Source organism: Cimex lectularius, unplaced genomic scaffold (genome assembly GCF_000648675.2).
Source record: "Cimex lectularius strain Harlan isolate CLEC.00 unplaced genomic scaffold, Clec_2.1 scaffold320, whole genome shotgun sequence".
NCBI lineage: Eukaryota > Metazoa > Arthropoda > Insecta > Hemiptera > Cimicidae > Cimex > Cimex lectularius.
Window position 1 is genome coordinate 414,387 of NW_019394176.1, and position 25,123 is coordinate 439,509.

At 37.8% G+C, this 25,123-nt stretch overlaps 3 protein-coding genes across 4 annotated transcripts; 2 read left to right on the top strand and 1 right to left on the bottom strand.

Annotated features, from left to right (window-relative positions):
* The first annotated feature begins 2,099 nt into the window (after positions 1-2,099).
* On the top strand, positions 2,100-3,373 carry LOC106662978 (inositol polyphosphate 5-phosphatase K). Its single transcript, XM_014387439.2, has 4 exons — positions 2,100-2,226; positions 2,360-2,429; positions 2,483-2,638; positions 2,696-3,373. The coding sequence occupies exons 1-4, from the start codon at positions 2,153-2,155 to the stop codon at positions 3,326-3,328; spliced, it is 933 nt and encodes a 310-aa protein (XP_014242925.1). The 5' UTR covers positions 2,100-2,152; the 3' UTR covers positions 3,329-3,373.
* Positions 3,374-7,916: 4,543 nt separating this feature from the next.
* Positions 7,917-9,320, top strand: LOC106662979 (inositol polyphosphate 5-phosphatase K). The gene is made up of 4 exons (XM_014387440.2): positions 7,917-8,181; positions 8,309-8,378; positions 8,432-8,581; positions 8,639-9,320. The coding sequence occupies exons 1-4, from the start codon at positions 8,102-8,104 to the stop codon at positions 9,269-9,271; spliced, it is 933 nt and encodes a 310-aa protein (XP_014242926.1). The 5' UTR covers positions 7,917-8,101; the 3' UTR covers positions 9,272-9,320.
* Positions 9,321-14,788: 5,468 nt separating this feature from the next.
* On the bottom strand, positions 14,789-23,030 carry LOC106663203 (PRKCA-binding protein). 2 transcript variants are annotated; one of them, XM_014387861.2, is made up of 11 exons: positions 22,829-23,030; positions 22,578-22,678; positions 19,362-19,448; positions 19,220-19,285; positions 18,687-18,798; positions 18,486-18,614; positions 18,138-18,411; positions 16,009-16,142; positions 15,528-15,721; positions 15,196-15,448; positions 14,789-15,133 (listed from the first exon to the last, which is right to left on the bottom strand). In XM_014387861.2, exons 2-11 carry the CDS (start codon positions 22,661-22,663, stop codon positions 14,930-14,932), a joined length of 1,539 nt encoding a protein of 512 aa, XP_014243347.1. In that variant the 5' UTR covers positions 22,664-22,678; positions 22,829-23,030; the 3' UTR covers positions 14,789-14,929. The 2 variants fall into 2 exon arrangements, with proteins under 2 accessions (XP_014243347.1, XP_014243349.1); XM_014387863.2 differs by lacking the exons at positions 19,220-19,285; positions 19,362-19,448.
* Positions 23,031-25,123: the final 2,093 nt, after the last annotated feature.

Consider the following 25,123-nt stretch of genomic DNA (forward strand, 5'->3'; position numbering starts at 1 on the left):
GTACATATTTATATTAACCATTGTGTTCATAGAAAATTAATAAACGTTATTGTTCATAATTTATTAATAACTAGTTTTTCCATCATTTACACTAAACCACGGGAGTATCATCGCGTTGCGCATAAAACAATCATTTGTAACATGGATATAAAAATGGACCTGGAGGACATGCATTCAATATGACGGATTAAGGGGCATGGTGATTGTGATGAGGATACTAGGAAGCATGGTTTCTGCTCCCCAGGCACTGCAACCTTCTGGCTTGTTATACCTTCCTTGTTCTCTAGTTCAGTGCAATAGTCTCAATCCTTCTTCTTACAAGTATCGGGTCATTGACTGTCGCTGCTACAATTTCATCCCCTAGGGTTTTACCGTACTTTAGGTTAAATCTCCATTGAGCTGTTGCTTCGCATTCGAAGATGATATGTGTCGGTGTTTTTTCCTCCTCATTGCATAATCTGCAGAGGGGTTCATCGTTATGCCCATGTTTTGTAGATGTTTTCTCAGATGCCAGTGAACGGTTAATAGTCTTAACACTCCTCTGAATCTAGCCCTCTCTAACTGCAGCAATGAGTTTGTCTGTTGTCAGTCTTGGTGAGGGTTGTTTTAACACAGGTTCACGGTGTCTAGCGCTGACAGATTTTATCCAATACTCCTTTTGTTTTAGTTGGATGTATTCTGCGATGGAGGATTCTACATTTGTTTTTATCTCAAGTATAGGTTCGGGACCTACGTGTGTCTTGCAGATCCTCCTCTGGCCAGAGGGATATGATGGTCTCGAGTTCATAGGAGACGTGATAATTTCTAGGGATGGAAAAGAGTATAAAACGTTTGGGCAATTAGGTTAGGATGGATACAAAAGTTTGTGTGGAAGTTTTGGAAGCGGGATCAGATCACCTCGTACAAAAGGAAGGTAGAGGTCATGGATGGAGCGGTTAGCGACGTAATAAGGACAACTTGTCTGAAGTCCGATTGGCAGGATTCGGTTGCCTGGAGGAACTCCACCGTTCCGTATGTGTTAAGTGGTCGCAGTTTTGTAAAGAGTAGTTGAGATTTGTCGTATCAAAACAGTTTAGTCTTAACTATCTGACTTGAGTGGAAGTCGTTCCTTATTGTAGAAGTTCAGCTTTTGATAAAGTCCGTGTTTTTTGAAGTTGGTAGTAGCTTGGGTAGGATTCAGGTTAGAAGCGGTAACATCTGGATAGGAGGTACTGATGGTATTGGGGTGAATAGCATAAGACAGTGGAATAAAGGTACAATATGAAAAGAAAGAAATATACTGACGCAAGGAAAAATCACACGGAGGTATGAGGTTTGGTTGACACGTCACAAGTACGAATGCCCCGATTCTGGATTGTCCTAGTTCATTCTGACCTACCTACCGCTGGTGTTTTCTTTCAAACGCGTATTGTAATCTTCACTACTGATTCTGTACCATACTTAATCATTCCTGGTCAACTCCTATCATTCCTAAATCATCTCTATCTATCAGTACACAATTCTAACCACCTCTTATCAAACCTGGAACCTGGAGATCTCTAACCAACCATGCCCAATCTTCATTATGCCTAATACCATCTAAACATTTAAACCTCCTTTGAGGTCAGACCGTTCCGGTCGTCCACTAGCAAAAGGTCTGACCATTTGGAGAGGGCTCAACCTAGACGACTTAAAGGGCAGATAGTGGTGTCGTTTCTTATCAAGGATACAAGTGATAACGTAGCAGACTTCAGGAAGATATTTCCCGACATAAAGTCTTCCTTTTTTCGTTTTCTTTTATTTCGAGAAAATGTTGAACGACTATCCAATTCCCAGCTTGGAATATCTAAAAAGTGATTGTTCAATATTTAAAACGTAAAAATTGTACATTTGTGTGCGCAATAATTGTCAAAACACATTATTTGGCGTAGGTCTTCATGAACCCCGCCCAGTATTTGCTTTTGTACGATACAATTCAAACAGTATAATTCAAAAGCGTATTGTGTAGTGTAAATTTTCCAGATTTTACGTGCATGCCTGTTTCTGTCTCTTTCTTTTATACCGTAATTTGTGTACACAGTTGTAGCCAGTGCGTTTGTCTTCCTGTGAACCCAGGTGTCGAGTACACTCACATATAAGCTTTGACGGGAAACAGAAATACAGTCATTTTACAATGCATATCGTAACGATTTTTGTTGCCAGCGAGTTGTTAATCGGTGTGTTATCTGCCACCGTCACCGAACTAAAGTAAGTCGATTACTTGTTCAAGAAAACCAACATCTCTTAGTTAAATATTTTCTGTGGTTTGTTCGTTGTGAATTGTTTAAAATACAATTAGACTTAAAGTAAAAGAGAAATCATGGAAATATCGTTTCTTTAGAGTTCACGTTGGCACTTGGAATGTGGACAGCAACGAACCTATGGAAGGCATCGATGACCTGATCGGCCTCGTAAGTCGATTCTAATAATAATATATAAAATGTAACAACCGTCTTACTTGTAGAAACCTAGTCAACCAAATCAACAAAACGATCTGATCCTACTAGGATTCCAGGAGATGGTGAGCCCTACGGTGAGTGGAGCGCTTCAAAAAGTCGTTCATGGAGAAAAATGGACCGGCGATCTGGAAAATAAGTTCAAAACCAAAAATTATATTAAGGTATGTTGGTTCTGCGTATGTTTGAAACATTGTTTACATTACTTTTGCTTTTATCAGGTAAAGGGACAAACTATGTTTGGTATAGGCTCTTATGTATACCTCCTGAACACGCACAAAGACTCACTGGACAATTCCAGCGTCAAGGTGGAAGAGGTGAAGACAGGTCTTCTCAAGCAAGTCGGAAATAAAGGAGGTATCGTTACTTCTTTCAAATTGTTCGGAAAGGGGTTCACAACCATCTCAGCTCACTTTCCCGCTCATTACGAGCAGAACGAAAAGAGGATCTCCACTTACAACCGGATCCTGACCAAGACCAAAGGGCTGACGAATGATTTCATGTTTTGGTTAGGCGACCTGAACTTCAGGGTGGACAAAGAACGAGAGGACATCGTGAAGAAAATCAATGAAAACAAATTGTCTGAACTTTTAGTCCACGACCAACTCAAGGCATCTCAGAAAAACGGCACGGCGTTCAAAGACTGGAACGAAGCGGAAATCACCTTCAAACCGACTTTTAAATACGAAAAAGAGTCTGATACATACAGCGACAAAAGAAGGCCGTCCTGGACCGACAGGGTTTTGTATAAATCGGAAACCCAGAAAACCATTACATCCAAAAAATACCAACGCTTGGAACACAAGTACAGCGACCACAGGCCTGTCACTGCTGAGTTTACTATTAAGTTGTAGATCAAAATATTATGTAAAAAAATATATTGTCATTAGTTGTTTCAATAACTTTGTGTTATATTCGACCATCGAATATTCAGAAACACTTCTTCAGAAACCAGCGGGGCAGGTCGGACTTGACTTGGCAGCCGACTTACTATCAACTAAATTTATCAGTGTTCATAAAACGGCAGTGCAACAAACGAGATCCGAGATCCCTTGCAAACCTCACCTACAAAAGAAAACAGGTAAAAAACTTTGTTCCCCCATTTACTCTGTGACATTATTATCATAATCACGATTATGGGTTATTTAACTTCTCTCTTAAACTTAATTTTTCTTACCCCTTTATGAGGGAGATTGGCAAACAAACAAACTAATCCAAGAATACCAACAAGAAAGTGCCCCAATACCAGGCATTGGTTGTAATTTACCGATAACCCTAAGAATATCAATCTACAAAACCAATCTGGCCCAAAGACTGGTTCACCACATAAAACTAGACAGAAAATGAATCGAGAAATTGAAAACTCTATCGGCATCGAAAATTGCCATGGCTCAACCCTCAGTATATCCAAGGTTGCTGGTGATAATGACACAACACGTCCGTCAACCTCCCATTTTACCCCAAATATCAAATCGCCAAACAAATTGCAATCGATGACGAAGAGCCATCCCAAAATTCAAGACAGACCTCCAACACCAGACCTGTATTAAGAAAGCTCTCCCTGGCCATTTCATTTATCCCCGAGAATCGAATAGATTACACGATATTTGAAAATGGCAAAAAGGAGGGAAAATTCGAAAGGTGGGGTTGAGTTGGGAGATTAGTTCCGAGTGGATCGAAGTCACAATAGTACAAATGGTAAAGCAGCGGCGTATCTAGCTGAGGGTCGTGGGTTCGAATCCCGCTCGTGACACTGACTTTTTTATCTCACCCCATACCTTACATAAAAATTAATTAATTGAAAAAATTATTCGGTCAATCGGACCACGAACTCTACTGAATTATGTATAAATATATTGCCTTCAATAATTTAGTATTATATTTAAAATCGATTATTGAATATTCAAAAATGCGTATGATATACAAACCAGCGGGGCAGGGCGGACTAGCCGGAGATAGCCGACCTAAGTTTTTTCAATTAAGTTCATCAGTGTGAATTTCACTGTCAAAGTAAAACTAACATAACAGACCTGAAATTAAAAACGATTGATAATTACATAAAATTCAAACTTGAGTTGGAACAAGGGAACAACCATGTGATTACCACGCGTACCAATTAAAAATGGAACGTGCGTGCATAGAAGTACTCACAATTCTCCATCTTTCGATTCCACTTGAAGAAATCAAGGAAGAACTGGAGGATCTTAGATCCTGTTTGTCCTTTTACCGGTAAACAGATTGTACTATCTCTTTAATCCTTATTAACTCAGGGAGTATAATATTATTTTTCGTACCGAAATCATTTTCTTTTTACACCTACTTTTCAATTAATTAGAAGTATTTTATTTTAATTTTTCAAACTTTGCTTTATTATTACTATTGTGATCCATATTAAAAACTGATCCCCCGGCCAAAGATTTATTTATAAAAACTAAAATGAAAGGATGAAGAAAATTTTTCTGATGTCCTTTTAAGTTCTGTTGTAACCTGACCATGTTGGTAGGTCACGGATTAGAACCAATTTTTTTTAGTGATTTTATAGTCTTAAATAAGGGACCGTATCCGCCACTTCTTGTGAATACTCCATTTTTCTGCATATTTTAACAAACAATCTGTGAGCAAAGTACGTCGAAAATTGCCAAAACTTGGATTTGACCTCATGGTAGTGATTCTAGCGTTATAAAAACTTTTTTTTTACGAAGATTCGCAACAGCAGAGGTTATATCAACCCTCGGGGTGGCGGTGTTTTTGATACAAAGCCCATTTGTAAGTATGTCGGGTACGAATGCAGGGCCGCTAGATTCGAACCCGGGTCCTTTATTTAACACAGCGACGAGCGTTGTGTCAACGCCTACCGTTGCGGCCACCGACGGCCCCGGTTTTTTCCCTTTGGGCAACCCTGGGAGCAACACTGGTTCCGAGAAGTGAGAACCATTTCCTACATTTTTTCAAATATCTCCAAATATATTGGACTTATTTGAAAAAAAGTAAAAATTGTAGATAATTTTCTATAAAAATGAACCCCTCCAGGAAATGAAGCGGTTAAGAATTATCCAGTGGTTTTTGGTTGGATTCAGGAGTGAGAATAATCGACATTGTGATCATTATTTTTCCCTTATCCTTATCCTTATAGCATTTTACAGTACTTTTTATGTTGATTGCAATAAATATATAGTAAAAGCTATCAAAGTTTATCATAACCGAAAAATTTTTTAAAAACCAAATTTTTTTCAAGTAAACTAGGTTGTAATTTTTTCATGAACCAATGAAACTCTAGAGATCCCTGAATATAAATTTTTGTTTTAATTTAAATTTATCGATTTTTTTAACTCCTAAAATGTTTCACTTTTGAGAAGTCGCTATCGGAAAATCTTAATGAAACTGCAAAAAAATTTTAACGGCAAATATACCGTTTGAAAGAAGAGCTTATTAACGACGTATGTACTATAAAAATATATAAAATATTTTTGTAAGAAAATATTTGTGTCAGAAATTAACCTCGTTTTTCAAATGGAAATAATTCCGTCGGACTTTAATGGTTGATGCAGTTAAACAATGCACTTGACAATTTCTTTAAAACGAATTCTCATCCATGTAAATCGGTCTTCCAGGGTTTGAGAAAAATGGTATTAGAACTTCCACTACGAATGTTAGTCTGGAAGAAGTCGAAATTATGAGTTAAAAAATTAATTTAATAAGATTGGCAAACAAACAAACTAATCCAAGAACACCAACAAGAAAGTGCCCCAATACCTCACCCCAGTCAGTCAAAACCAGACTCACCTCAGTCAGTTAAAACCAGAGACTCACCCCAGGCAGTCAAAACCAGACTCACCCCAGCTTTGGAAATGCAGAATTCGTGTTCACGGTTGGGCCTCAAAGACCGGCTGGATAGTTTTCTCCACGAGGACACCAATGTTCCGGGAGATGATCCAGCAGAGCTCGGAAGTAAACTCACCATACGAAGTATCCCGCGACCGTTTGTTCGGACGCGATGCGGATTTCCGAATTCTTCAGTGCTTACATAACCTAATAATTGATACATAACCATTCTTGACCAATTACCTACTCTACCACCTTTAACAATTCCTGACTATCTCTGGCAGTGCAGGAGTATTTGGACCTGGAACCAAATATTCAGAACCCATGGGAAATTACACCAGTATCTTCCAAGCTGAGATTCCTGCAATCGAAAGATGTACCCAACTCAACCTAAGTAAAGGGTACAAAAACAAGAATATAGCTATCATGTCAGATAACCAAGCAGCCATCAAAGCACTAAGCTCAAATATCATTAGTTCAAGGATGGTGCTGAACTGCAAAACCAAACTAAACATACTAGGTACGCAGAATAAAGTCAGCCTCTGCTGGGTCCCAGGACACATGGGAGTAGAAGGCAACGAGAAAGCGAACACCCTTGCAAGAAAAGGGGCTACTACACCGCTGATAGGACCTGAACCCTTCTGTGGCATAGGAACCCACTCTATTAACGAGTATCTCAGACAGAACGACAAAAAGAAAATGAGGTAACTTTGGAATTCACTCATTGGACACAGACAATCCAAGAATCTTCTAACCAATTTTGGAAGGAAAGAAATTACAGAATGTATCAAGGGAAGCAGGAACAAACTGCGAATCCTAATAGGATTCCTAACAGAACACTGCAAGTTAAATGGACACTTAAAGAAAATTGGAATAATCCAAGATGGCACATGCAGATTCTGCAAAGAGGCAGAAGAAACACCAACACACTTACTAACAAACTGCGGAGCTACATTAGCCCGCAGGAGGAAGTGTTTTGGGATGTACAATGTGACCATAGAAGAACTACAACCACTGAAACCGGGCCTATTAATCAAGTTTCTTGATGAAATAGGACTCACCGATGTGCTTTAGGCAGAGCACGGGGGATACAATAGCTCTTAAAGAGCGCAGTATACTAAACCCCGAAACTATATCTACATCTACATCTCTGTCAGTATCGAACTATGTCCGACCTTCTCCAATCATTACTAATCATCACTAACTTCATTAGAGGTTAGACCGTTTCGACCATCCGTTAAAATAGTCTCACCATTTGGAAAGAGCTAAGGAACGAAGGCTTTTTCATCTGGACGACCAAAAAAGTTGATAGCTGGGTCGTTTACTATCATGAAAGACTGTAAACCTCAGGAAGGAATCTCACAAGTGTTCTTTGTCCGTTGTCTTTTATTTCGGGAAGACGTTGAACGGCTATCCACCGAAAAATCAAGTCTTGCCGTTTTGAAAGGGCTATGGAACGAATGCCCTTCCAGCCTAGGATACCTAAAACGTGACTGTTCAATATTTTAAAACGTAAAATTTCTGTATTTGTGTGCGCAACTATGTCAAAACACATTGTCTGACGTAGGTCATCATGAACCCCGCCCAGTATTTGTTTTTGTACGATAAAATTCAAACAGTATAATTCAAAAGCTTATTGTGCAGTGTAAATTTTCCAGATTTTGCACGCCTTTTTTTCTGTCTCTCTCCGCTATTTCGCAATTTGTGTACACAGTTGTAGCCAGTGCGTTTGTCTTCCTGTGAACCCAGGTGTCGAGTACACTCATAAGCTTTGACGGGAAACATAGAAATACAGTCATTTTACAATGCATATCGTAGCGATTTTTGTTGCCAGCGAGTTGATAATCGGTGTGTTATCGGCTGCCGTCACAGGCAAGGAGATAAAGTAAGTCGATTACTTGCTCAAGAAAGCATCTCTTAATTAAATATTTTCTGTGTTTTGTTCGGTGTGAATTGCTTAAAATACAATAAGACAGAGTAAAAGAGAAATCATGGAAATATCATTTCTTTAGAGTCCATGTTGGCACTTGGAATGTGGACGCCAAGGGACCTAGGGATAACGTAGATGAGTTGATCGGCCTCGTAAGTCGATTCTAATAATAATAAATAAAATGTAACAACCGTCCTACTTGTAGAAACCTTCTAGTCAACCGAACGATCTGATCCTACTAGGATTCCAGGAGATGGTAAGCCTTTCCCTCACTGGAGCTTTTAAAAAAGCCATTCAAGGAGAAAAGTGGACCGGCGATCTGGAAAATAAGTTCAAAAACAAAAATTATATTAAGGTATGTTGGTTCTGCGTTTGCTTGAAACATCCTTTACATGACTTATTCTTTTTTCAGGTAGAGGCACGCACTATGTTCGGTATAGGCTCTTATGTATACCTCCTGAACACGCACCAAGACTCACTGGACAAATCCAGCGTCAAGGTGGAAGAGGTGAAGACAGGTCTTCTCGGCAAAGTCGGAAATAAAGGAGGTATCGTTACTTCTTTCAAATTGTTCGGAAAGGGGTTCACAACCATCTCAGCTCACTTTCCCGCTCATTACGAGCAGAACGAAAAGAGGATCTCCGTTTACAAACGGATCCTGAACGCGACCAAAGGTCTGACGAATGATTTCATGTTTTGGTTAGGCGACCTGAACTTCAGGGTGGACAAAGAACGAGAGGACATCGTGAAGAAAATCAATGAAAACAAAACGTCTGAACTTTTAGTCCACGACCAACTCAAGGAATGTCAGAAAAACGGCACGGCGTTCAAAGACTGGAACGAAGCGGAAATCACCTTCAAACCGACTTTTAAATACGAAAAAGAGTCTGATACATACAGCGACAAAAGAAGGCCGTCCTGGACCGACAGGGTCTTGTATAAATCGGAAACCCAGCAAACCATTACATCCAAAAAATACCAACGTTTGGAACACAAGTACAGCGACCACAGGCCTGTCACTGCTGAGTTTACTATTAAGTTATAAATCAAAATATTATGTAAAATAAATATATTGTCATTAGTTGTTTCAATAATTTTGTGTTATATTTACAATCGAATCGAATATTCAGAAACGCTTCTGACAGACAAACCAGCGGGGCAGGGCGGACCTGGAGATAGCCGACTTCCTATCAACTAAATTTGTCAGTATTCATAAAATCGAAAACTCTATCGGCATCGAAAATTCCCATGGCTCAACCATCCGTATACCCAAGGTTGCTGGTGATAATGACACAACCCGTCCGTCAACCTCCCATTTTACCCCAAATATCAAATCGCCAAACAAATTGCAATCGATGACGAAGAGCCATCCCAAAATTCAAGACAGACCTCCAACACAAGACCTCATGTATCCATTGAGAATATTTTTGACTATGCACATTCTACAAATGCCTCATTCAACTACTGGGGAAAAATGAATTTGACTGTCAAACAAGCACTAACATAACAGTCCTGAAAGTAAAATTGAAAATTACAGAAAACTCATACGTGAGTTTACTGAACAACCAGATTACCACACGTACCAATTAAAAGAGGAGCGTGCGTACATCACAAATCTCCATGCTTTGATTCCACCTGAAGAAATCAAAGAAGAACTGGAGGATCTTGGATTTAAAATGCGAAATGAGTTTGACATCCAATCTATATCCCCTAATCCTACCATCTCCAATCATTCCTATCACAAACAATCTCTAACGTATTAAACCATCTCCAATCTTTCATAACCATGAAAAATCATTCTTAACCACCTCGAACCATTCCTATCACAAGCCATTCCTGACAAGCTCTGATAGTACCTAACCACCAATAACCATCTCTAACAACAGCAAACCATTCTATTCTCAACTCTGCCCAATTATAACAAACAATTCACGCATAGCTCTAACATTTCCTTTCCAAGATCCAATGGGTGTGGGTATCCACCACTGTAGTGGGAGTCTGTTGCAAGCAAAGAGACTTGTGCGTCAGGCAGCCAGTTTTGGGAGGACTGAATTACAAAATTACATGGGAGACAGGCAGAGGAAAAAAATGGTTCGTATATTGTCGACTAATTTATTAAGAAGTGTAGGAGGCTGCAACTCTAGGCATTGTCACAGCGCTTATTACTATCTTTATAGATCTACGGAACCTTGGTCTATATTGATTGAACCTTTATATACATCTTAGAACCTGCGCTATTTCTTATAAGACTAAGATTTTCCTTGGTGCTTCTTTGTGCTAATGCTTCACATTCACAAAGGATATGTGCTGATTTCTCTCCTCTGACAACATCGGCTTGTTTCTATCTCTGCTTGTCCATCTTCTTTAGGTCATAGTTAAAAGGGCAGTAGCAATATAGAGGCCTATAATTTTTCTCAAATCTGCCTGCTGAGAGAGGGGAGTTCCTGCCCCTTCCATTTTGAGAGATTTATAAATCTCTTAGCTTGCCTCATACTTGGTGTTTTTGCCCATTGCTTAAGTTTTTATTTCTTAAGCCATTTTTCCATTTCTAACTTAAGCACACACTCAGGTGCACCTAGTTATGGTTCTGGTACCATGGGTGAGAGGTTGCCCCTTTTTTGGCTATTTGATCAGCCTGTCCATTTCCTTCTATACCTTCATGTCCCGGAACCCACGTTATTGTCGTTTCCTGGAGCCATTACGTAATTTTGGCTCTCCCAGACAAGTTTGATGTTGAAAGCGTACGCATTTAGAGCCTTTATAGCTGTCTTTTTGTCTGAGAGTATGTAAATCCGTGCACCTTTCATATTTTTTTATTATCTCCTGAACAACCAGATTACCACACGTACCAATTAAAAGAGGAGCGTGCGTACATCACAAATCTCCATGCTTTGATTCCACCTGAAGAAATCAAAGAAGAACTGGAGGATCTTGGATTTAAAATGCGAAATGAGTCTGACATCCAATCTGTTACTAGAGAAAAACTGTTGTTATTTTGTTTAGATGCCAGCTCCTAACAGCAAAGACATTTTATGATTACTAATTTATACAGTTGTCACATTAGAGTGGAGGGGCAGTACAAAATCCTAAAGTTGGCACAGTGCAAACGTTGGCTGGAGTACGGTCACACCCTGCACCAAGATGTGTAAGTTACTTGGGTTTTCTCTGGAGTGATCCATGCCCAAAACCATTAGATGTAGCCCATTGTAGCCTTTACAAAGGAAACCAATTCTGCAAACTAACGTGGGTGCGTGACTCATAAGGAGCCCCAGAGGCTGAGAAGATGAGACTATTGGTGGGTAAATCTCGAGGCCTGCCTTTATTCGCCTTCTATTCATTGTAAATAACAAAAGCTAGAATTGCATGTGGACTTCGATAAGTGATAGGAACAACTCTATACTCTATTACAATTAATTAAGATTTTTAGTTGAGATAAAAAAGTCAATGGCACGAGCGGGATTCGAACCCACGATCTTCGGCTAGATACGCCGCTGCTCTACCTCTTGAGCTATCGTGACCTCGATCCACTCGGACACTAACTTCCCATCTCAACCCCACCTTTTGAATTTCCCCTCCTTTTTGCCATTTTTCTATACTCTATATATATTCTATACTCTATATGTACACGCGTGCGCAAATTTTATATAAATCAGTCACACGATGATAGCAATAAAACCTATAATTAGTAACAACCAATACGGTAGCAGAATTATAAATGATTGTGCTATTTCACAAAACGATCTACGGGGTGATAAATCTGAAATTTGGTTAAAGATGGTTAGGCATGGTTTGCTAATGTGGGAGATAATGATGGTCAAGAATGGTAAGGATGGTTACTGACGGATAGGAACTGTTAAAACTATTCATGAAAGTTAATGATGGTTTGACATAGTTTTGAATAGTTAGTCATGTTTAAGGATGGTTTGGTATGCTTTGAGATAGTTGAGATAGTTTGCTGTAGTTAGAAAATGCCAGAGATGGTTAGGTACTGTTAGAGCTAGTAAGGAATGGTTTGTGATAGTTAGGAATGGTTGGAGGTGGTCAGGAATGATTTTTTTTATTGTTATGAAAGATTGGAGATGGTTTGGAATGTTAGAGATGGTTAGGCATGGTTTACTATTGTGGGAGATAGTGATGATCAATAATGGTTAGGATGTTTAATAATGGATAGTAACTGTTAAAGCTATTCATGAAAGTTAATGAAGGTTTGTCATAATTTTGAATAGTTGTGCTATCCTGCCCCTTCCATTTTGAGAGATTTATAAATCTCTTAGCTAGCCTCAAGCGGCCCATACACGCTCAATATTATTGCGCAATATTTAGGTTTGTGCAATATAGTTGATCGTGTGTAGTCGAAATTGAAAGGTTGTGCAATATATTGTGCTAAATTCAAATCCTTGAAAATATATTGTGCAAACGGGAAAAGGTTGTGCCGTCTGTAGGCAATATTGCGCAATATCCCATCAGTCAGTGGTAGAGTACGCGTCGTCATGGCTGCCAAGGAAGCTGATAGGCAATTCATTTTCGAATTGATTGACGTTTATCGTGGCCTTCCAGCTCTGTGGGATGTGAAGTGTTAGATTATACTAAGATTATACTAATCGTAACTTTTCCCTATCAATTAGCCACTGTTTGGTCCATTTTCTGCCTTTTTGCGAGCTCTTCTTCTTTTTCGCACTGGCACCCACAGCGATAATCACACAACACACATCACTATCACTCAACATGGCTTCACTACATGAAATTCTTGTTGGAACTAATTGCACAATATGTTGCCTTGAAGGTTGTACGTCTGTGCTCGCGATTGTGCAATATATTGCACAACCATCAATATTGCCTGCATACGATACAATTTATTGCACAAATCAAAATATTGTGCAATAATATTGAGCAGTGTAGGGCCTCCGTCAAAATATTGTGCAACTACATTGTGCAATAATATTGAGCGTGTATGGACCCCTTCATACTTCACCTAGTTGTGGTTCTGGTACCATGGGTGAGAGGGTTGCCCCTTTTTTGGCTAGTTGGTCAGCCAGTCCATTTCCTTCTATACCTTCATGTCCCGGAACCCACGTTATTGTTGTTCTCTAGAGCCATTAGGTAATTTAGGCTCTCCCAGACAAGTTTGATGTTGAAAGTGTACGCATTTAGAGCCTTTATAGCTGTCTTTTTGTCTGAGAGTATGTAAATCTGTGCACCTTTCAAATTTTTTTATTATTATCTCCTGTGCACAGAGTTGTACTGCATGGACCTCAGCTCGGAATGTTATTGAGATTAGTCCAAGGGGCTTTGACAAGGTATAGTTAACCCTTTTACCCCCAACCCCTTTTCCATCTTTGATCCATCTGTGTACCCTTCTTGAAATTTGAGGCTACCTTTCTACCAAGGTCTCTTCTATCTGTGACCACTTGGAAGGGCTGTCAAATGAGTGTTTTTATCATGTCAGGTACTGATATGATCTTATTTTGTGGTGGCTCCTCCTTAGATCTGGCTTTATTTCCTTTTATCTCAGGAGTCTTTTCGCTCTCTCAAAACCCACCTTTAACACATAAAAATGTAATTCACTATTTTTCGTGTCTGCTTGACCAATAACAATAAACCATATACCAAACTTATTTTAAGACATGGAAATTCATAATTTATACAGAAGATGGTTGGCCTGTTTCAAAACTTTAAAAGTGTAATGCTAGTATTGATCATCAATAATTTTATACATATACTAGTCCGAATCCATCTTAACTTTCTGAATCCATACCACACTACTGATCTTAAAAAATGCAATGAAAAACACGATTTAAAAAATAAATAAATAAAGATCATTAGGTCATTATTAAAACTAGATTCAAGTGATGGCTGAAACCACTAGGGTAAAAATTAGGCTGAAAAAGATGCTTGTATGTATAGTGGTTGGTAAATGGCATTCAGAGGGATCACTTTCACCTGACTAAGAATAGGCCATACAAGTCTTGACAAATAAACTTATAGATTAGGCTCAAGTAGGCTGAAAATTTGGCTGAAAAAGAAGCTTGTATAGTGGTTGGTAAATGGCATTCAGAGGGATCACTTTCACCTGACTAAGAATAGGCCATACAAGTCTTGACAAATAAACTTATAGATTAGGCTCAAGTAGGCTGAAAATTTGGCTGAAAAAGAAGCTTGTATGTATCAAGAGTGGTTGGTAAGTGGCATTTGGGGGGGATCACTTTCACCTGACTAAGAATAGGCCATACAAGCCTTGACGAATAAACTTATATATTAGGTCCCAGTGCAGGTTGAAACCACTTGGTTTCAAACCATGATGCTAAAAAATAAATAAATAATTGGCTGAAAAAGAAGCTTGTATGTAACAAGGGCGGTTGGTAAGTGGCCTTCGAACAGATCATTTCACCCAAGACCAAGGATGTGTACAGCATTTGGTGAAATTTTAATTTCACTTTCTGTACAGGATGATGCAGTATCGCGCATAATTGAAGTGCAAGATATCGAATGTCAATGTGATTAACAATTTTGAAAACAAAAGCCAAATTATAACTTAAAAAAAAAAGAGAACCTACAAACAAAGTTCAAGTTTTAAGTAATATATATTTATTTATAATTGTGTTTAAATAAAATCAAATTTGACATGAGATAATAAGCGTGTAAGTGGGTAAAATGGTTTCAAAGGTAAAAATAAAAAGCGGTAACTATAATTATAGGGACGGAATCAATCGAGGCCGATGAGTGTGGCGACCTTAGGTTCTGAAACCTGAATCGGCTTCATATCTGTGATGAGCTCCTCAAGATATGATTCTTTCTGTTCATCTTTGTCTTCTTTCGTCTGAAACTGGCCGTCGATCAATTGGCCTATTGCAGGCTCTTCTTTCACCTCGACACCGTCCTGAATCAACTCATCATCATCATCTTCATACTACAATTTAAAAAAATATAAAAATAATCTTGTTTCAAAATTAATAAATTTAAAATAAGCACTTGGATCTGCTGGTTTGTGCTGCTGTATTGAAAAGCAGATCTAGCCAGGTCCATTTCTATTGGGAATAAGCTGTTCTGTGCAAGGGTTTCTTTGACTTCTTCATAAAACTTGGCAAAAGAAGATGCAAAACGATGCAGCTGCCTTACGACATCTTCGACATGTTTGGAATCGAGCAGTTCAAGTTTGACTAACACATCTGATCTTAAACGGGCAAACCTAGCTCTCGCATCTTGCCTGCATCTCAGTATCAATCTTAAAAAAAAACATAAATAAATAAAAAGAAAAAATAAGACAATAAAAAAAAAAGAAAAAAAAGTTTTAAAAAGTCAACCTGTATTCATAGTTGCCAGTCTCAACTCTGTACAAAGGTTCCTGTAGCTGCGCATATGAGTACTCCTCATCGTCCATTTCCTTTACTTTCAAGCAGTATGAGAGATATTCAAATTTGGCATCTGCATATTTACGTATTGTCAGTTTTGTATCAGGAATTGCTTTGTTCAAATAAGTGCCAAGGTCGGATAAAATCTGTAATGTACAATTTTTACTTACTATCGTGACTTAGTGACAAATATAGAGTCAAAACGCTTCATTTTAATTATTATATATCAAAAACATGTTTTTTTCCTTTATATTTGTTAATACTTCAGCAACTAGTAACTTTAAAAAAAAAAAAAGTGTTACAGTAAATGTAGAAAAATAATTTCTTCAAAATTAGAGACTTTTTTAATGAAAGCATTTCAATTGTCATATCATTCCATATATAAGTCATGTCACCAACTTTATTTATGTAAATTTTTGTATAGTATAATTACTGGTTTTATTGTTTTAAGAGTTTGAACGCCGTTCTTCTCCATTAATCTGTGATAGTCCCCAAAAGCCCTGAATGCTTCACTGGCCCTCGGCTGCGGCTCACGCACACCGATTCCGGCAAACGCATCTCCAAACGCTGAACAGAATATTGTTAGTTGACAATCAAATTTACATTTAAGGAAAAAATTGATTTAATTACCATCTATACAAATGTATACAATACATAATGAGATACAATATGATTTTATCGTTTAAAAACATCCTGAGGGGAGCCAGCAACCATTGTTAACTCTCAGTTACTACATACTATTCATAAGGAGGTCCCAGGGCCATCTCCGCTTCGTCACCTTACTGGATTGTAAGGGATAGATAATGTTGGATCGTTTTTCGTAAGGATGTGAGGATAGTTTTTCATATTATGTAAAAAATTAGTTGAGGATTAGATTTTTAACGAAGGATATTTGGAAGTTATTGTGAAGGGCAGTGTTGTAAAAATAGTAGGAACATTGGCAATGGTTCTTTGGATTGGAAGGATTGTATTTTTTGGATGTAGGAACACTTAGTGGTGCCCCGGGCTTCAGCGATGTCTTATAAATTGTTAGTTTGTTTTTCATTGATACGTATTCTTCTTGATAATAAAGTACTCTGTTTAATTCTTTTCTTTTAGTGTGGGTATATTGGTTCTAGGTTGGACGAGAGTCTCAATAGAATCCAAGGTAACACATTCACTTTTAGAAATAGGAGTATTACTGAGGAATATTGTATGATGGGTTATGTTTCAGAAGGTAAAAGCAATATGGGTACAATTACTTTTGCTTATTTTAATGTGTAAGAATTTGCTCCATTTAGCTATTCGCAATTTGTGTGCCTGGAGCAACTCTGAAGTATGGGGGATATCTGAGGTACAGATGAGATACAAGATTGATGCGAGGACCCTCCCACTTCCAGAAGGAAATCTGATCCTTGACAAACTCGTTAGAATAGTTCTGCTATGTAGGAGTGAAGGATTGGGTATAAGATATCTGGAAGGACATGTGGAAGAAGACCTTTGTGTGACATGCAATCAAACGTTTGTGACATGCCACGTAAAGCCCCGATACAGTACTGTTTACACTCAAGGGATGAGGACATATGATCCATAACACAAAGAAGGAAATGTGGAATGTTCAGAAAGAAAATCTGATCTAGTGATCTAGAAGAAGGTTGAGGGAGTTTAGTCTAAGTATCAATTGATTGAGAAGAAGGGAAATAGGCTGATTGGACGGCTTTTGGAAAAAAGATGCTATTGAAGTATTGCCAAAGGAAAGGGAAGTTAATGGTGTAGAAACTATTGTAGATATATGTCAGTAGGATGATGGGTTTTTTTTGGGAATTCATATAGGATGATGAGGTCCAATCCAGGACTTGATTTGGCATCCCATTCACGATAAATTTTACCTCTGAAGGAGTAACCGCTTTGGGTAGTTTTGTGTATTGTGACAAAAACATCGGTTTTGTCAAGAGTGGACATTAGTCGGAAATGTGATGCTTCAGGATTTTTCTTGCTAACCACAAGAACCTATCTGATGTTAGGTTTCACAGGTAGGAGTTGAAGATTTGTGTATTTTTGAGGTATGGGATAATCAATTGAGGGCTTGGCGGAGGGTTGCCGAGGCCTTTGCCAATAGGCTCTGGTTTGGTGTTTTAGGGGCTGTAGGTTTAAAATATGGGGAGAGGTTTGGATTTTATAGGGGTCTTGTGTGCTGTCTAGACAGCTTGATGTATGGCAGTGGTAAAGAAGTTCGCGGCCTTGTTGAGTTCTGTGGTTTTTAAAAAGATACGGAGGTTAATGGAATTTTCAAGTTGGGTGCACGTGTCCCAATAAGTCCTTAGTTAATTAGGTTTTCTAGGCTATATTTCAGAATCGGATTGGATAAAGTTAGGAGAATAGGACTGTGGCCTGGAGAAAGATCATGGAGGGTGGACTGAACTGTGACATGGAGTGATGTTTTTTAAGAAGAAGAATCTATATTGGGGATGTCTATATTGGTGGTATATATGGCAGGTATCTAAGTGTGTTAGGGGAAAAGTAGAGGAACTGAATGTGGAGAGAGGCTCCCATCAAATTTACAATGAATTTTCACAAAGATACCTTTATATACTTGTAAAAGGCCATAAAATGCTTTTAACACGCGCTTCGTGTGATCAACCAGGCCCCTATACATCGCCTCGGTCCCATCCAACTCCTGCAGCTTTTTGACGAGTGTGTCGTTGCAGAGTATGGCCCTAGAAAGGCCGAGTGCGTCTGCTGTTGACGTGCTCATGTTTTCAACCAACCTGTGTTTCACCTTTTTCAGGACGATGTCGAGTGATTTGCCTTGAGTGGGATCGGCATGAAGCTTGTTGTATTTTATACTGACTTCATCCTGAAATTACAATTGCTGTCTAATGTTTTGATTTGTTGGGGTGTTAAATAGTTTAAATAAAATTTAATACTTGCCTTAGAGGATTGTATCATTTTAGCGACTTCGACTTTCGTTTTACCCTTAACCGATTGACCGTTGACACCGACAAGCTCATCTCCGCTCTGCAACGTGCCTTCTTTTGCTGCTGGCGTGTTATCGAAAACCTAAACATAATATTATTTAAAACATAAATAAACAAAAATAATTCAAGGCCAATTGTTAGTGATGTTAGTAACCTGGACGATGTAAAGGCAAGGGCAAACTGGTGCACCACCGCCTATGCTTATCCCAATTAAGTTGGAAGTATCTTTTTTAATCGTCGTAACCCCGGATGTTACTGTCATTCCCCTACAACAGTTCAGTTTTTTATTGGCATGCAATGTTAAAATAATTTATCATATTAAAAAATATATATATTTGTCTATGTAAAGGAAAGGGCTACAATGATTGAAAAATAAAATAAAAGAAGCTTTATTTTTATCTTTCTGGTATAACAATACAGGGTGTAATAACAATATCATGCTGATGTTTATCAAAAAAAGAAATAAAAAGCACAAGCTAGTACAACAATAACAAAAAACAACTAAAAACTATTTTAATTAGTTTTATTATTCAAGGTGGAGGTGATCATCAAACTAATGTGTCTACATTTGCTATTTTGGTGCAACTATTTGTGGTGTTTTTCCTGCAACAAAAGGTAAAGAAATTAAAAATCCAAGGACACAAATGGAAAAAAAGCAGGTGGTTGTGAGCCATCGACCGTACTTACAGGCTGTCTTGAAACATGTAAAGGCTCTGCTGGCCTAGCAAGAAGGCATTCTCAGAAGGAGGCTCCCTGATTAATAACTCATTAAATTTATAATCAAAAATAAAGAAAAGAAAAAAACAATACAGTGAAGAAAGAAACTTACTTGCCTGTTGATGTACCCTCGGTGAGAACGCGGTCTTCTTCGAGGGATTTTTCCAGCGGAACGAGAGGCAAAGGCTTGTGTTGAGCTCTTCAAAAAACAAAAACCCTATCACATCTAGAACTTGTTTCTCATCTGTATATTTTTTTGTGTTATTCGCATTGGTAGAACATCAAAATATATTGGAAATTATTTGCAATGTTGGCACAATGATCAACTGAAGAAATCAACCCTTCATCTAAAAATATTCTTGGTCAACCCCTAAGCGCATTTCGAATTCTGCTTAAGCTGACATTTCACATAAATTTATTTGGTTTTTTTATATTATATAGGTCCAGATAAATTATTTTTAGGGATCTATTTATAAAATCACAGTACACAGAGAATCAAATCAAACCCCATATAGAAAATAGAGTATCCGGACTCAAGTAAACGTCTGACAGAGGTATAATGTAAGGAAATCTGATGTGTTGCCCATTTGGTTGGGAGAAAAGAAACGTTTCCCACAAACATGAAAGCCAAGGAGTAATTTGAGAAGGTTGCCACAGCCACAGTTAAACAGCAGAGGAACGCCATAAATTTTGGGTCATATCAGCCGATAGGCATTGTACACTTGCCGTATGTCCATCAACATGGGAGAAGGCTGCATAATAGAAACTCCTGATAATTACGATTATCGTGTGGCCAACTCTTACAAGAAAGAAGTTGGCCACCTGGCACAATATTTTTTACTTTTCCTTTCCTCCTTTACCCTGGCTGGAGAACCCATATATGATGATTTGAAAAGCAAAGTCAGCCAACCTGAGAACTCAGTCAAGCAGCCATACTCGACGGGACTCAGTGGGAGGACTCAGACAGCATGAGTCTGCAAGGACCTAGCCATTGCGACAAGTTGAATAGAATCGACTGTTGACAATCCAGGAAACTGTATGAAAAATATCCTGGAAACGCTACAAGCTGTGGAAGCTGGTATTGGCGAGCATCGTTTGGGGTAATAAGCTCAGCCCCAGAGCTAGAGTTGTGGTTGATTTGCCTTGTTTGTTTGACTTTTTTTGTTGTTACTATATTAAGACGGTCCGGTGTATAAATAATTGTTTCTGAACCCTAGTTCTCCAGTTTGTTGTATCTTTGAACCCTATCTTCCCTTTGCACAAAAAGTGGTTAAGTGGTTCTCATTGTTTAGCACTGACGCGTACTTATAATGTAATTGAAAGAAATAAAGTGTATCTAATATATAATATGCATATACTGCAAATATGTATTCAAGTATGGTACATACACCTAAGTTCCTTAATTATTTAAAATAAATCATTTACAATTTGCTTTTATATTTCAAATAAAATTAGCGGAAATTCTTCAAAGATCGACTTTTCAGTTTGGTGAAGAAACACTGTTTAAGTCTCGACTGTGTGTACTGGCATGAAAAAGTTCAAGGAAGGACATGGTCAGGTGGAAAATGAGGAATATAATCCTCATCCTCGGACCAAAATTACAGAAAAGAATACTAGCACAATTCATCACCTTCTTGAAGGCGATCAACAACTTACTGCAACCAAAATGGCAGAATGAATTGGAATAACCTATAGGGGCAGTTAAAACACCATGACAAAGGACCTGGGGTAAAGTCTGTGCCACATGCCTTCACCTTTTGACAGCAGAACAGAAGTCGAGATGTTTGCTGGTTTGCCAAGAGCTTTCAGCATGCGTCGACCATTCTTCTTTTGGTCCTGTGATTTTCACCTCTTTGGGCCTTAATAAAAAACACTAGTACGACAGTGAGCTTTGAGCAATTGGCTCTTGGAACACCCTCTTTTATTAGGCCTGAATTTAAATTCTCCCAATCCACTGAAAAAATCTATTTCCAATGAGGGAAATTATCTTGAAAAATAATTTATCCATGGTTATTTTATAATACCAGAAAAAAATCATTTGTTGTAATTTTTCTCCATGTCTGCAGGGTGATGAATCACTGAAATTTGACCATTTCTGATTATTTTGGCCTGGCATGTCCGATGACCACAGTTATTGAAGGTAAACGACATTTTAATAAAACCAAAATGTCAGAACAAGTCTGAATAAGATACAGGGCTCTCAAAGAACAAGGCAAAGGACCTAGGATTTTGTAGTCTTTGCCACATTCCCACACTTTTTGGCAGAAGAATGAAAGTCAAGATGTTTGCTTAGACCATCTTCCCTACAGACCTGCCATTTTAACTAATTTGAGAACTGAAAAACCACTAGGATGACAGAATTCTGAGACAATGCAGGGCCTTTGTGAGCAATTGGCTCCTAGCATGATCCCGTTCATTTTATAATGATGGAACTTCTAAAACCTCCCAATCCACTGGAAATAATGTATTTCCAGACGGAGAATATCTTAAAAAATTATGGTTGGTTATTTTATAACACAAAACAAAAACAAAAAAATTAAATAAAATAAAAATCTCGTTATTGTGACATTTCTCCATGTTTACAGGGTGATGAACCTTAAAATTTAGCCATTATCAATCATTTTGGCCTACCATGTCTGGCAACCACATTTCTTAAAGGAAATTGACATCTTACTCTAATTGCAGAACGAGACTGAATAAGCTACAAGGGCTTAGGTAAAGTGTGCTAGATTCCCCTGACTCTTGACAACAGAACAGAAGTCAAGATGTTTGCCAATCAGGAGCTTTCTACATGCCTTAACCATTCCCTTTGGTCCTGTGATTTTCAAAGCATTGGACGCTTAAAAAAGCACTAGGAGGACCAGCGAATCTGAGACAATGTGGAGGAGCTTTTATAGGCAATTGGCTCCTGCCACAACCCTTTTCATTTTACGATGCTGGAATCTCTAAAATGTCCCCGTTTCGGTCCTGACTAACAAAATATACATTAAAAAGATCATCAATTGAATCGCTTTCTTTTATTCATTGTAAGGCCAATCTCTCATGACCTTTGACTTGAGCTGGTTTGAAAAGCTTCTCAAATTGCTGTTCTGATTGATTACATTTATTAAAATAAAATGCGAAAAATTTGTATATTTAGGAATAACGATGGGACTGTGGGTCATTAACATGTAAGAAAGCGTTTCCATATGGAAGCATTTCCGATTTATTTAGTTAACAGCAAATGTTAGAATTTCAACGATGAGGTTCTTAGCTTATATCTGAATGGTTATTTTTGTAAGCAATACAGCTAGATTTTATGATTAGTAATAAAAAAAAAAGTACATACAAAGTGTCTTCAGGAAAGAACATCCCTGTACATAGTTGGTCAAAAACTGGCAAAGGTGTGTAATTGTTGATAAATCCTTTGTCCATCTCTTCGGTTAGAAACTAACGAGAGGAAACAACAAACGAAAAAAAAATTAAAAAACTAAAAAAAAAAGAAAGAAAAAACAGAAATACGAAATTAAAAGGCCAGGAAAACAAAATAAAATCGAAAATTTTTAAAATAAGAAAAAATAAAATAAAAAGGGCCCTTACAGTTTGTCCTCCTCTGGGAAGTAGTCCTCATCCATGTCCAACATACTAAGCCCTTTTCGTCAATCAATTTGCAAGCATTAATGCAAAAATAAACTTAAAAATAAATAAAAACGGCACTTTATCGCAGATTTTACTTCGTGTCTACTTAAAAATTGTACAAGATAATGTTGTCAAGTTAAGAGTTGTCAGGAGTGGTTATCAAATGGGTGGCAGACCAGCCAGGTCCAAATATCCCTTTTTCCCCTTTATTATTCAATTTATTTTCCCTACATTACAAATGTATAATTTAAATACATAAAATATACAATTTCTTACATAATTATACAACACTCTGACAAAATGTTCTTAACAACCACAAGGGTAAAAATTACGATGAGATATTTGTTCTTTGCATACTGAGAATCTTTATGAATTTAGTTGAAAAATACTTTTCTCGAAAGCTTTCATTATAAACAAATTATTTATTAATTAATTTATCTTGTATTTTGGTTAATAATGATATTCAATTTTTGGGAAAGTGGTTTGCACTTTTAGGTTTTGTTACTTGAATGACACTTTAGGACAAGCAATCAACTTTTTTTAAGCATCAGCATATCTCGATTCTGCACTATTAAACATAACATCCTGCATTGTTCATCTATGGTTTTGATCAAAGTATCAATTATGTGTTATTTCAGGCTCGGTAGTGCATTCATAAAAATTTTACAAAATGTTTGACAAGTACTTACTTTTTAAGGACTAATTGTAAGACTTTTTCCATGACAATACTGCTGTTACAGTATCAAGAATATTTGAATATATGCTAGAAAATTTAGGTTGAATTGGTCATTTCGCCATGATTTCTGGAAACTCATTATCACAAGCAATTGTCTTTCTTTTATGTTTGTTAAGCCCTAGCATATATCGATAAGTCATCAAGTTACACCCTACATCATTCATCAATGGTTACAAATTATCAATTATGTGTTACCTGAGGCTCTGTAGCTCATTCTTAAAATATTTTACAAAATGTTTGTCAAGTACTTATCTAAGCTCTAAGACTTTTTAATAATGGATGACAACCAAATCAAATCGACTTCCCTGTTCTAAACCTGGTGCCACAGATAAGAAGAAAGTAGAAACTACTAGGATAAATAACAATAAATTATACCTGGTGAGAGATCAACAAAAGAGGAAATAGAAATAGTGACTATACACAAGTACCTAGGTTCTCATACCATATCTCTGCCGTCTAGTGATAGACATGACATATGTCACTAAGCTATGAAGGAAGTAGCTACCCAAACATTAGGCTATATACAAAGACTAACAAACCTATGTATCACAGGGGCAATGAGAACAACCCCTACAAATGCATTAGAAACTCTGCTAAACATACCTCCACTGGAAATATTTATACAAGGAGCGGCTAGGAAAAGCTCACTTAGGCTTCAGAAATAATTAAATTGGATAGAACTAAACACTTCGGGCGTACAACCATAATCAACAAAATCAGATACCCATTATTAGAAATGGGGACTGACTATATGATCCCGAAAACATTCTTTACAACTTCCTACAAAGTCTCAACGGACTATAAAGAGAGGAAGAACACAGGAGCATCAGATACAATGATATGGTATACAGATGGCAAAACAAAGGAACCGGGTCGGGTGTTTTCTGCACAAGCCCAAAACATGAGCAATCAAACTCATTAGGGAAGTACACTTCGGTCTTTCAAGCAAAAATACGTGGCAGTAATGCTTGTGCACTGGAAAATCTAAAAACAGGTTACACTGGCAAAAACATCCTCATAAGATGTGATAGCCAAGCAGCCATTAAAGCATTAGCATGTAAAAGAATCACATCAAAATTAGTCAGTGAATGCATCCAAAATCTCCAAAACCTGGGGAAACACAACAACTTAGTGATATCTTGAGTGCCAGGGCACAGGGGAATTTTGGATAATGAGAAAGCAGACAGTCTGGCCAGAGGAGGATCTGCAAGACCATACATAGGCCGCGGGCCTATACTTGGGATAACAAAAACAAAAATAGAATCCTCCATCGCAGAATGGATCCAAACAAAGCAAAAGGAGAAGTGGATAAACTCTAGTGGCACAAGACATAGTAAACTTATGATGAAAATACCCTCACCAAGGCTGGCAAAATCATTGCTGCAACTGGAGAGGGCCAAACTCAGAGGAGTGGTAGCACTACTAACCGGTCACTGGCATCTTAGAAAACATCTACACAACATGGGTATATACAAAGATTATCCCATTTGCAGATTATGTAACGAGGAGGAGGAAACAGC

Excerpts from the sequence above, each read along its gene's own strand:
- LOC106662978 (XM_014387439.2), top strand. The coding sequence starts at position 2,153 with ATGCATATCGTAACGATTTTTGTTGCCAGCGAGTTGTTAATCGGTGTG. Across the intron at positions 2,227-2,359 it reads GCCACCGTCACCGAACTAAA|AGTTCACGTTGGCACTTGGA; the intron begins GTAAGTCGATTA and ends TCGTTTCTTTAG. Across the intron at positions 2,430-2,482 it reads TCGATGACCTGATCGGCCTC|AAACCTAGTCAACCAAATCA; the intron begins GTAAGTCGATTC and ends TCTTACTTGTAG.
- LOC106663203 (XM_014387861.2), bottom strand. The coding sequence starts at position 22,663 with ATGGACAAAGGATTTATCAACAATTACACACCTTTGCCAGTTTTTGAC. Across the intron at positions 19,449-22,577 it reads TTCTTTCCTGAAGACACTTT|AGCTCAACACAAGCCTTTGC; the intron begins GTATGTACTTTT and ends TGTTTTTTGAAG. Across the intron at positions 15,449-15,527 it reads ACTGGCAACTATGAATACAG|ATTGATACTGAGATGCAGGC; the intron begins GTTGACTTTTTA and ends TTTTTTTTTAAG.
- LOC106662979 (XM_014387440.2), top strand. The coding sequence starts at position 8,102 with ATGCATATCGTAGCGATTTTTGTTGCCAGCGAGTTGATAATCGGTGTG. Across the intron at positions 8,379-8,431 it reads TAGATGAGTTGATCGGCCTC|AAACCTTCTAGTCAACCGAA; the intron begins GTAAGTCGATTC and ends TCCTACTTGTAG. Across the intron at positions 8,582-8,638 it reads AAAACAAAAATTATATTAAG|GTAGAGGCACGCACTATGTT; the intron begins GTATGTTGGTTC and ends TTCTTTTTTCAG.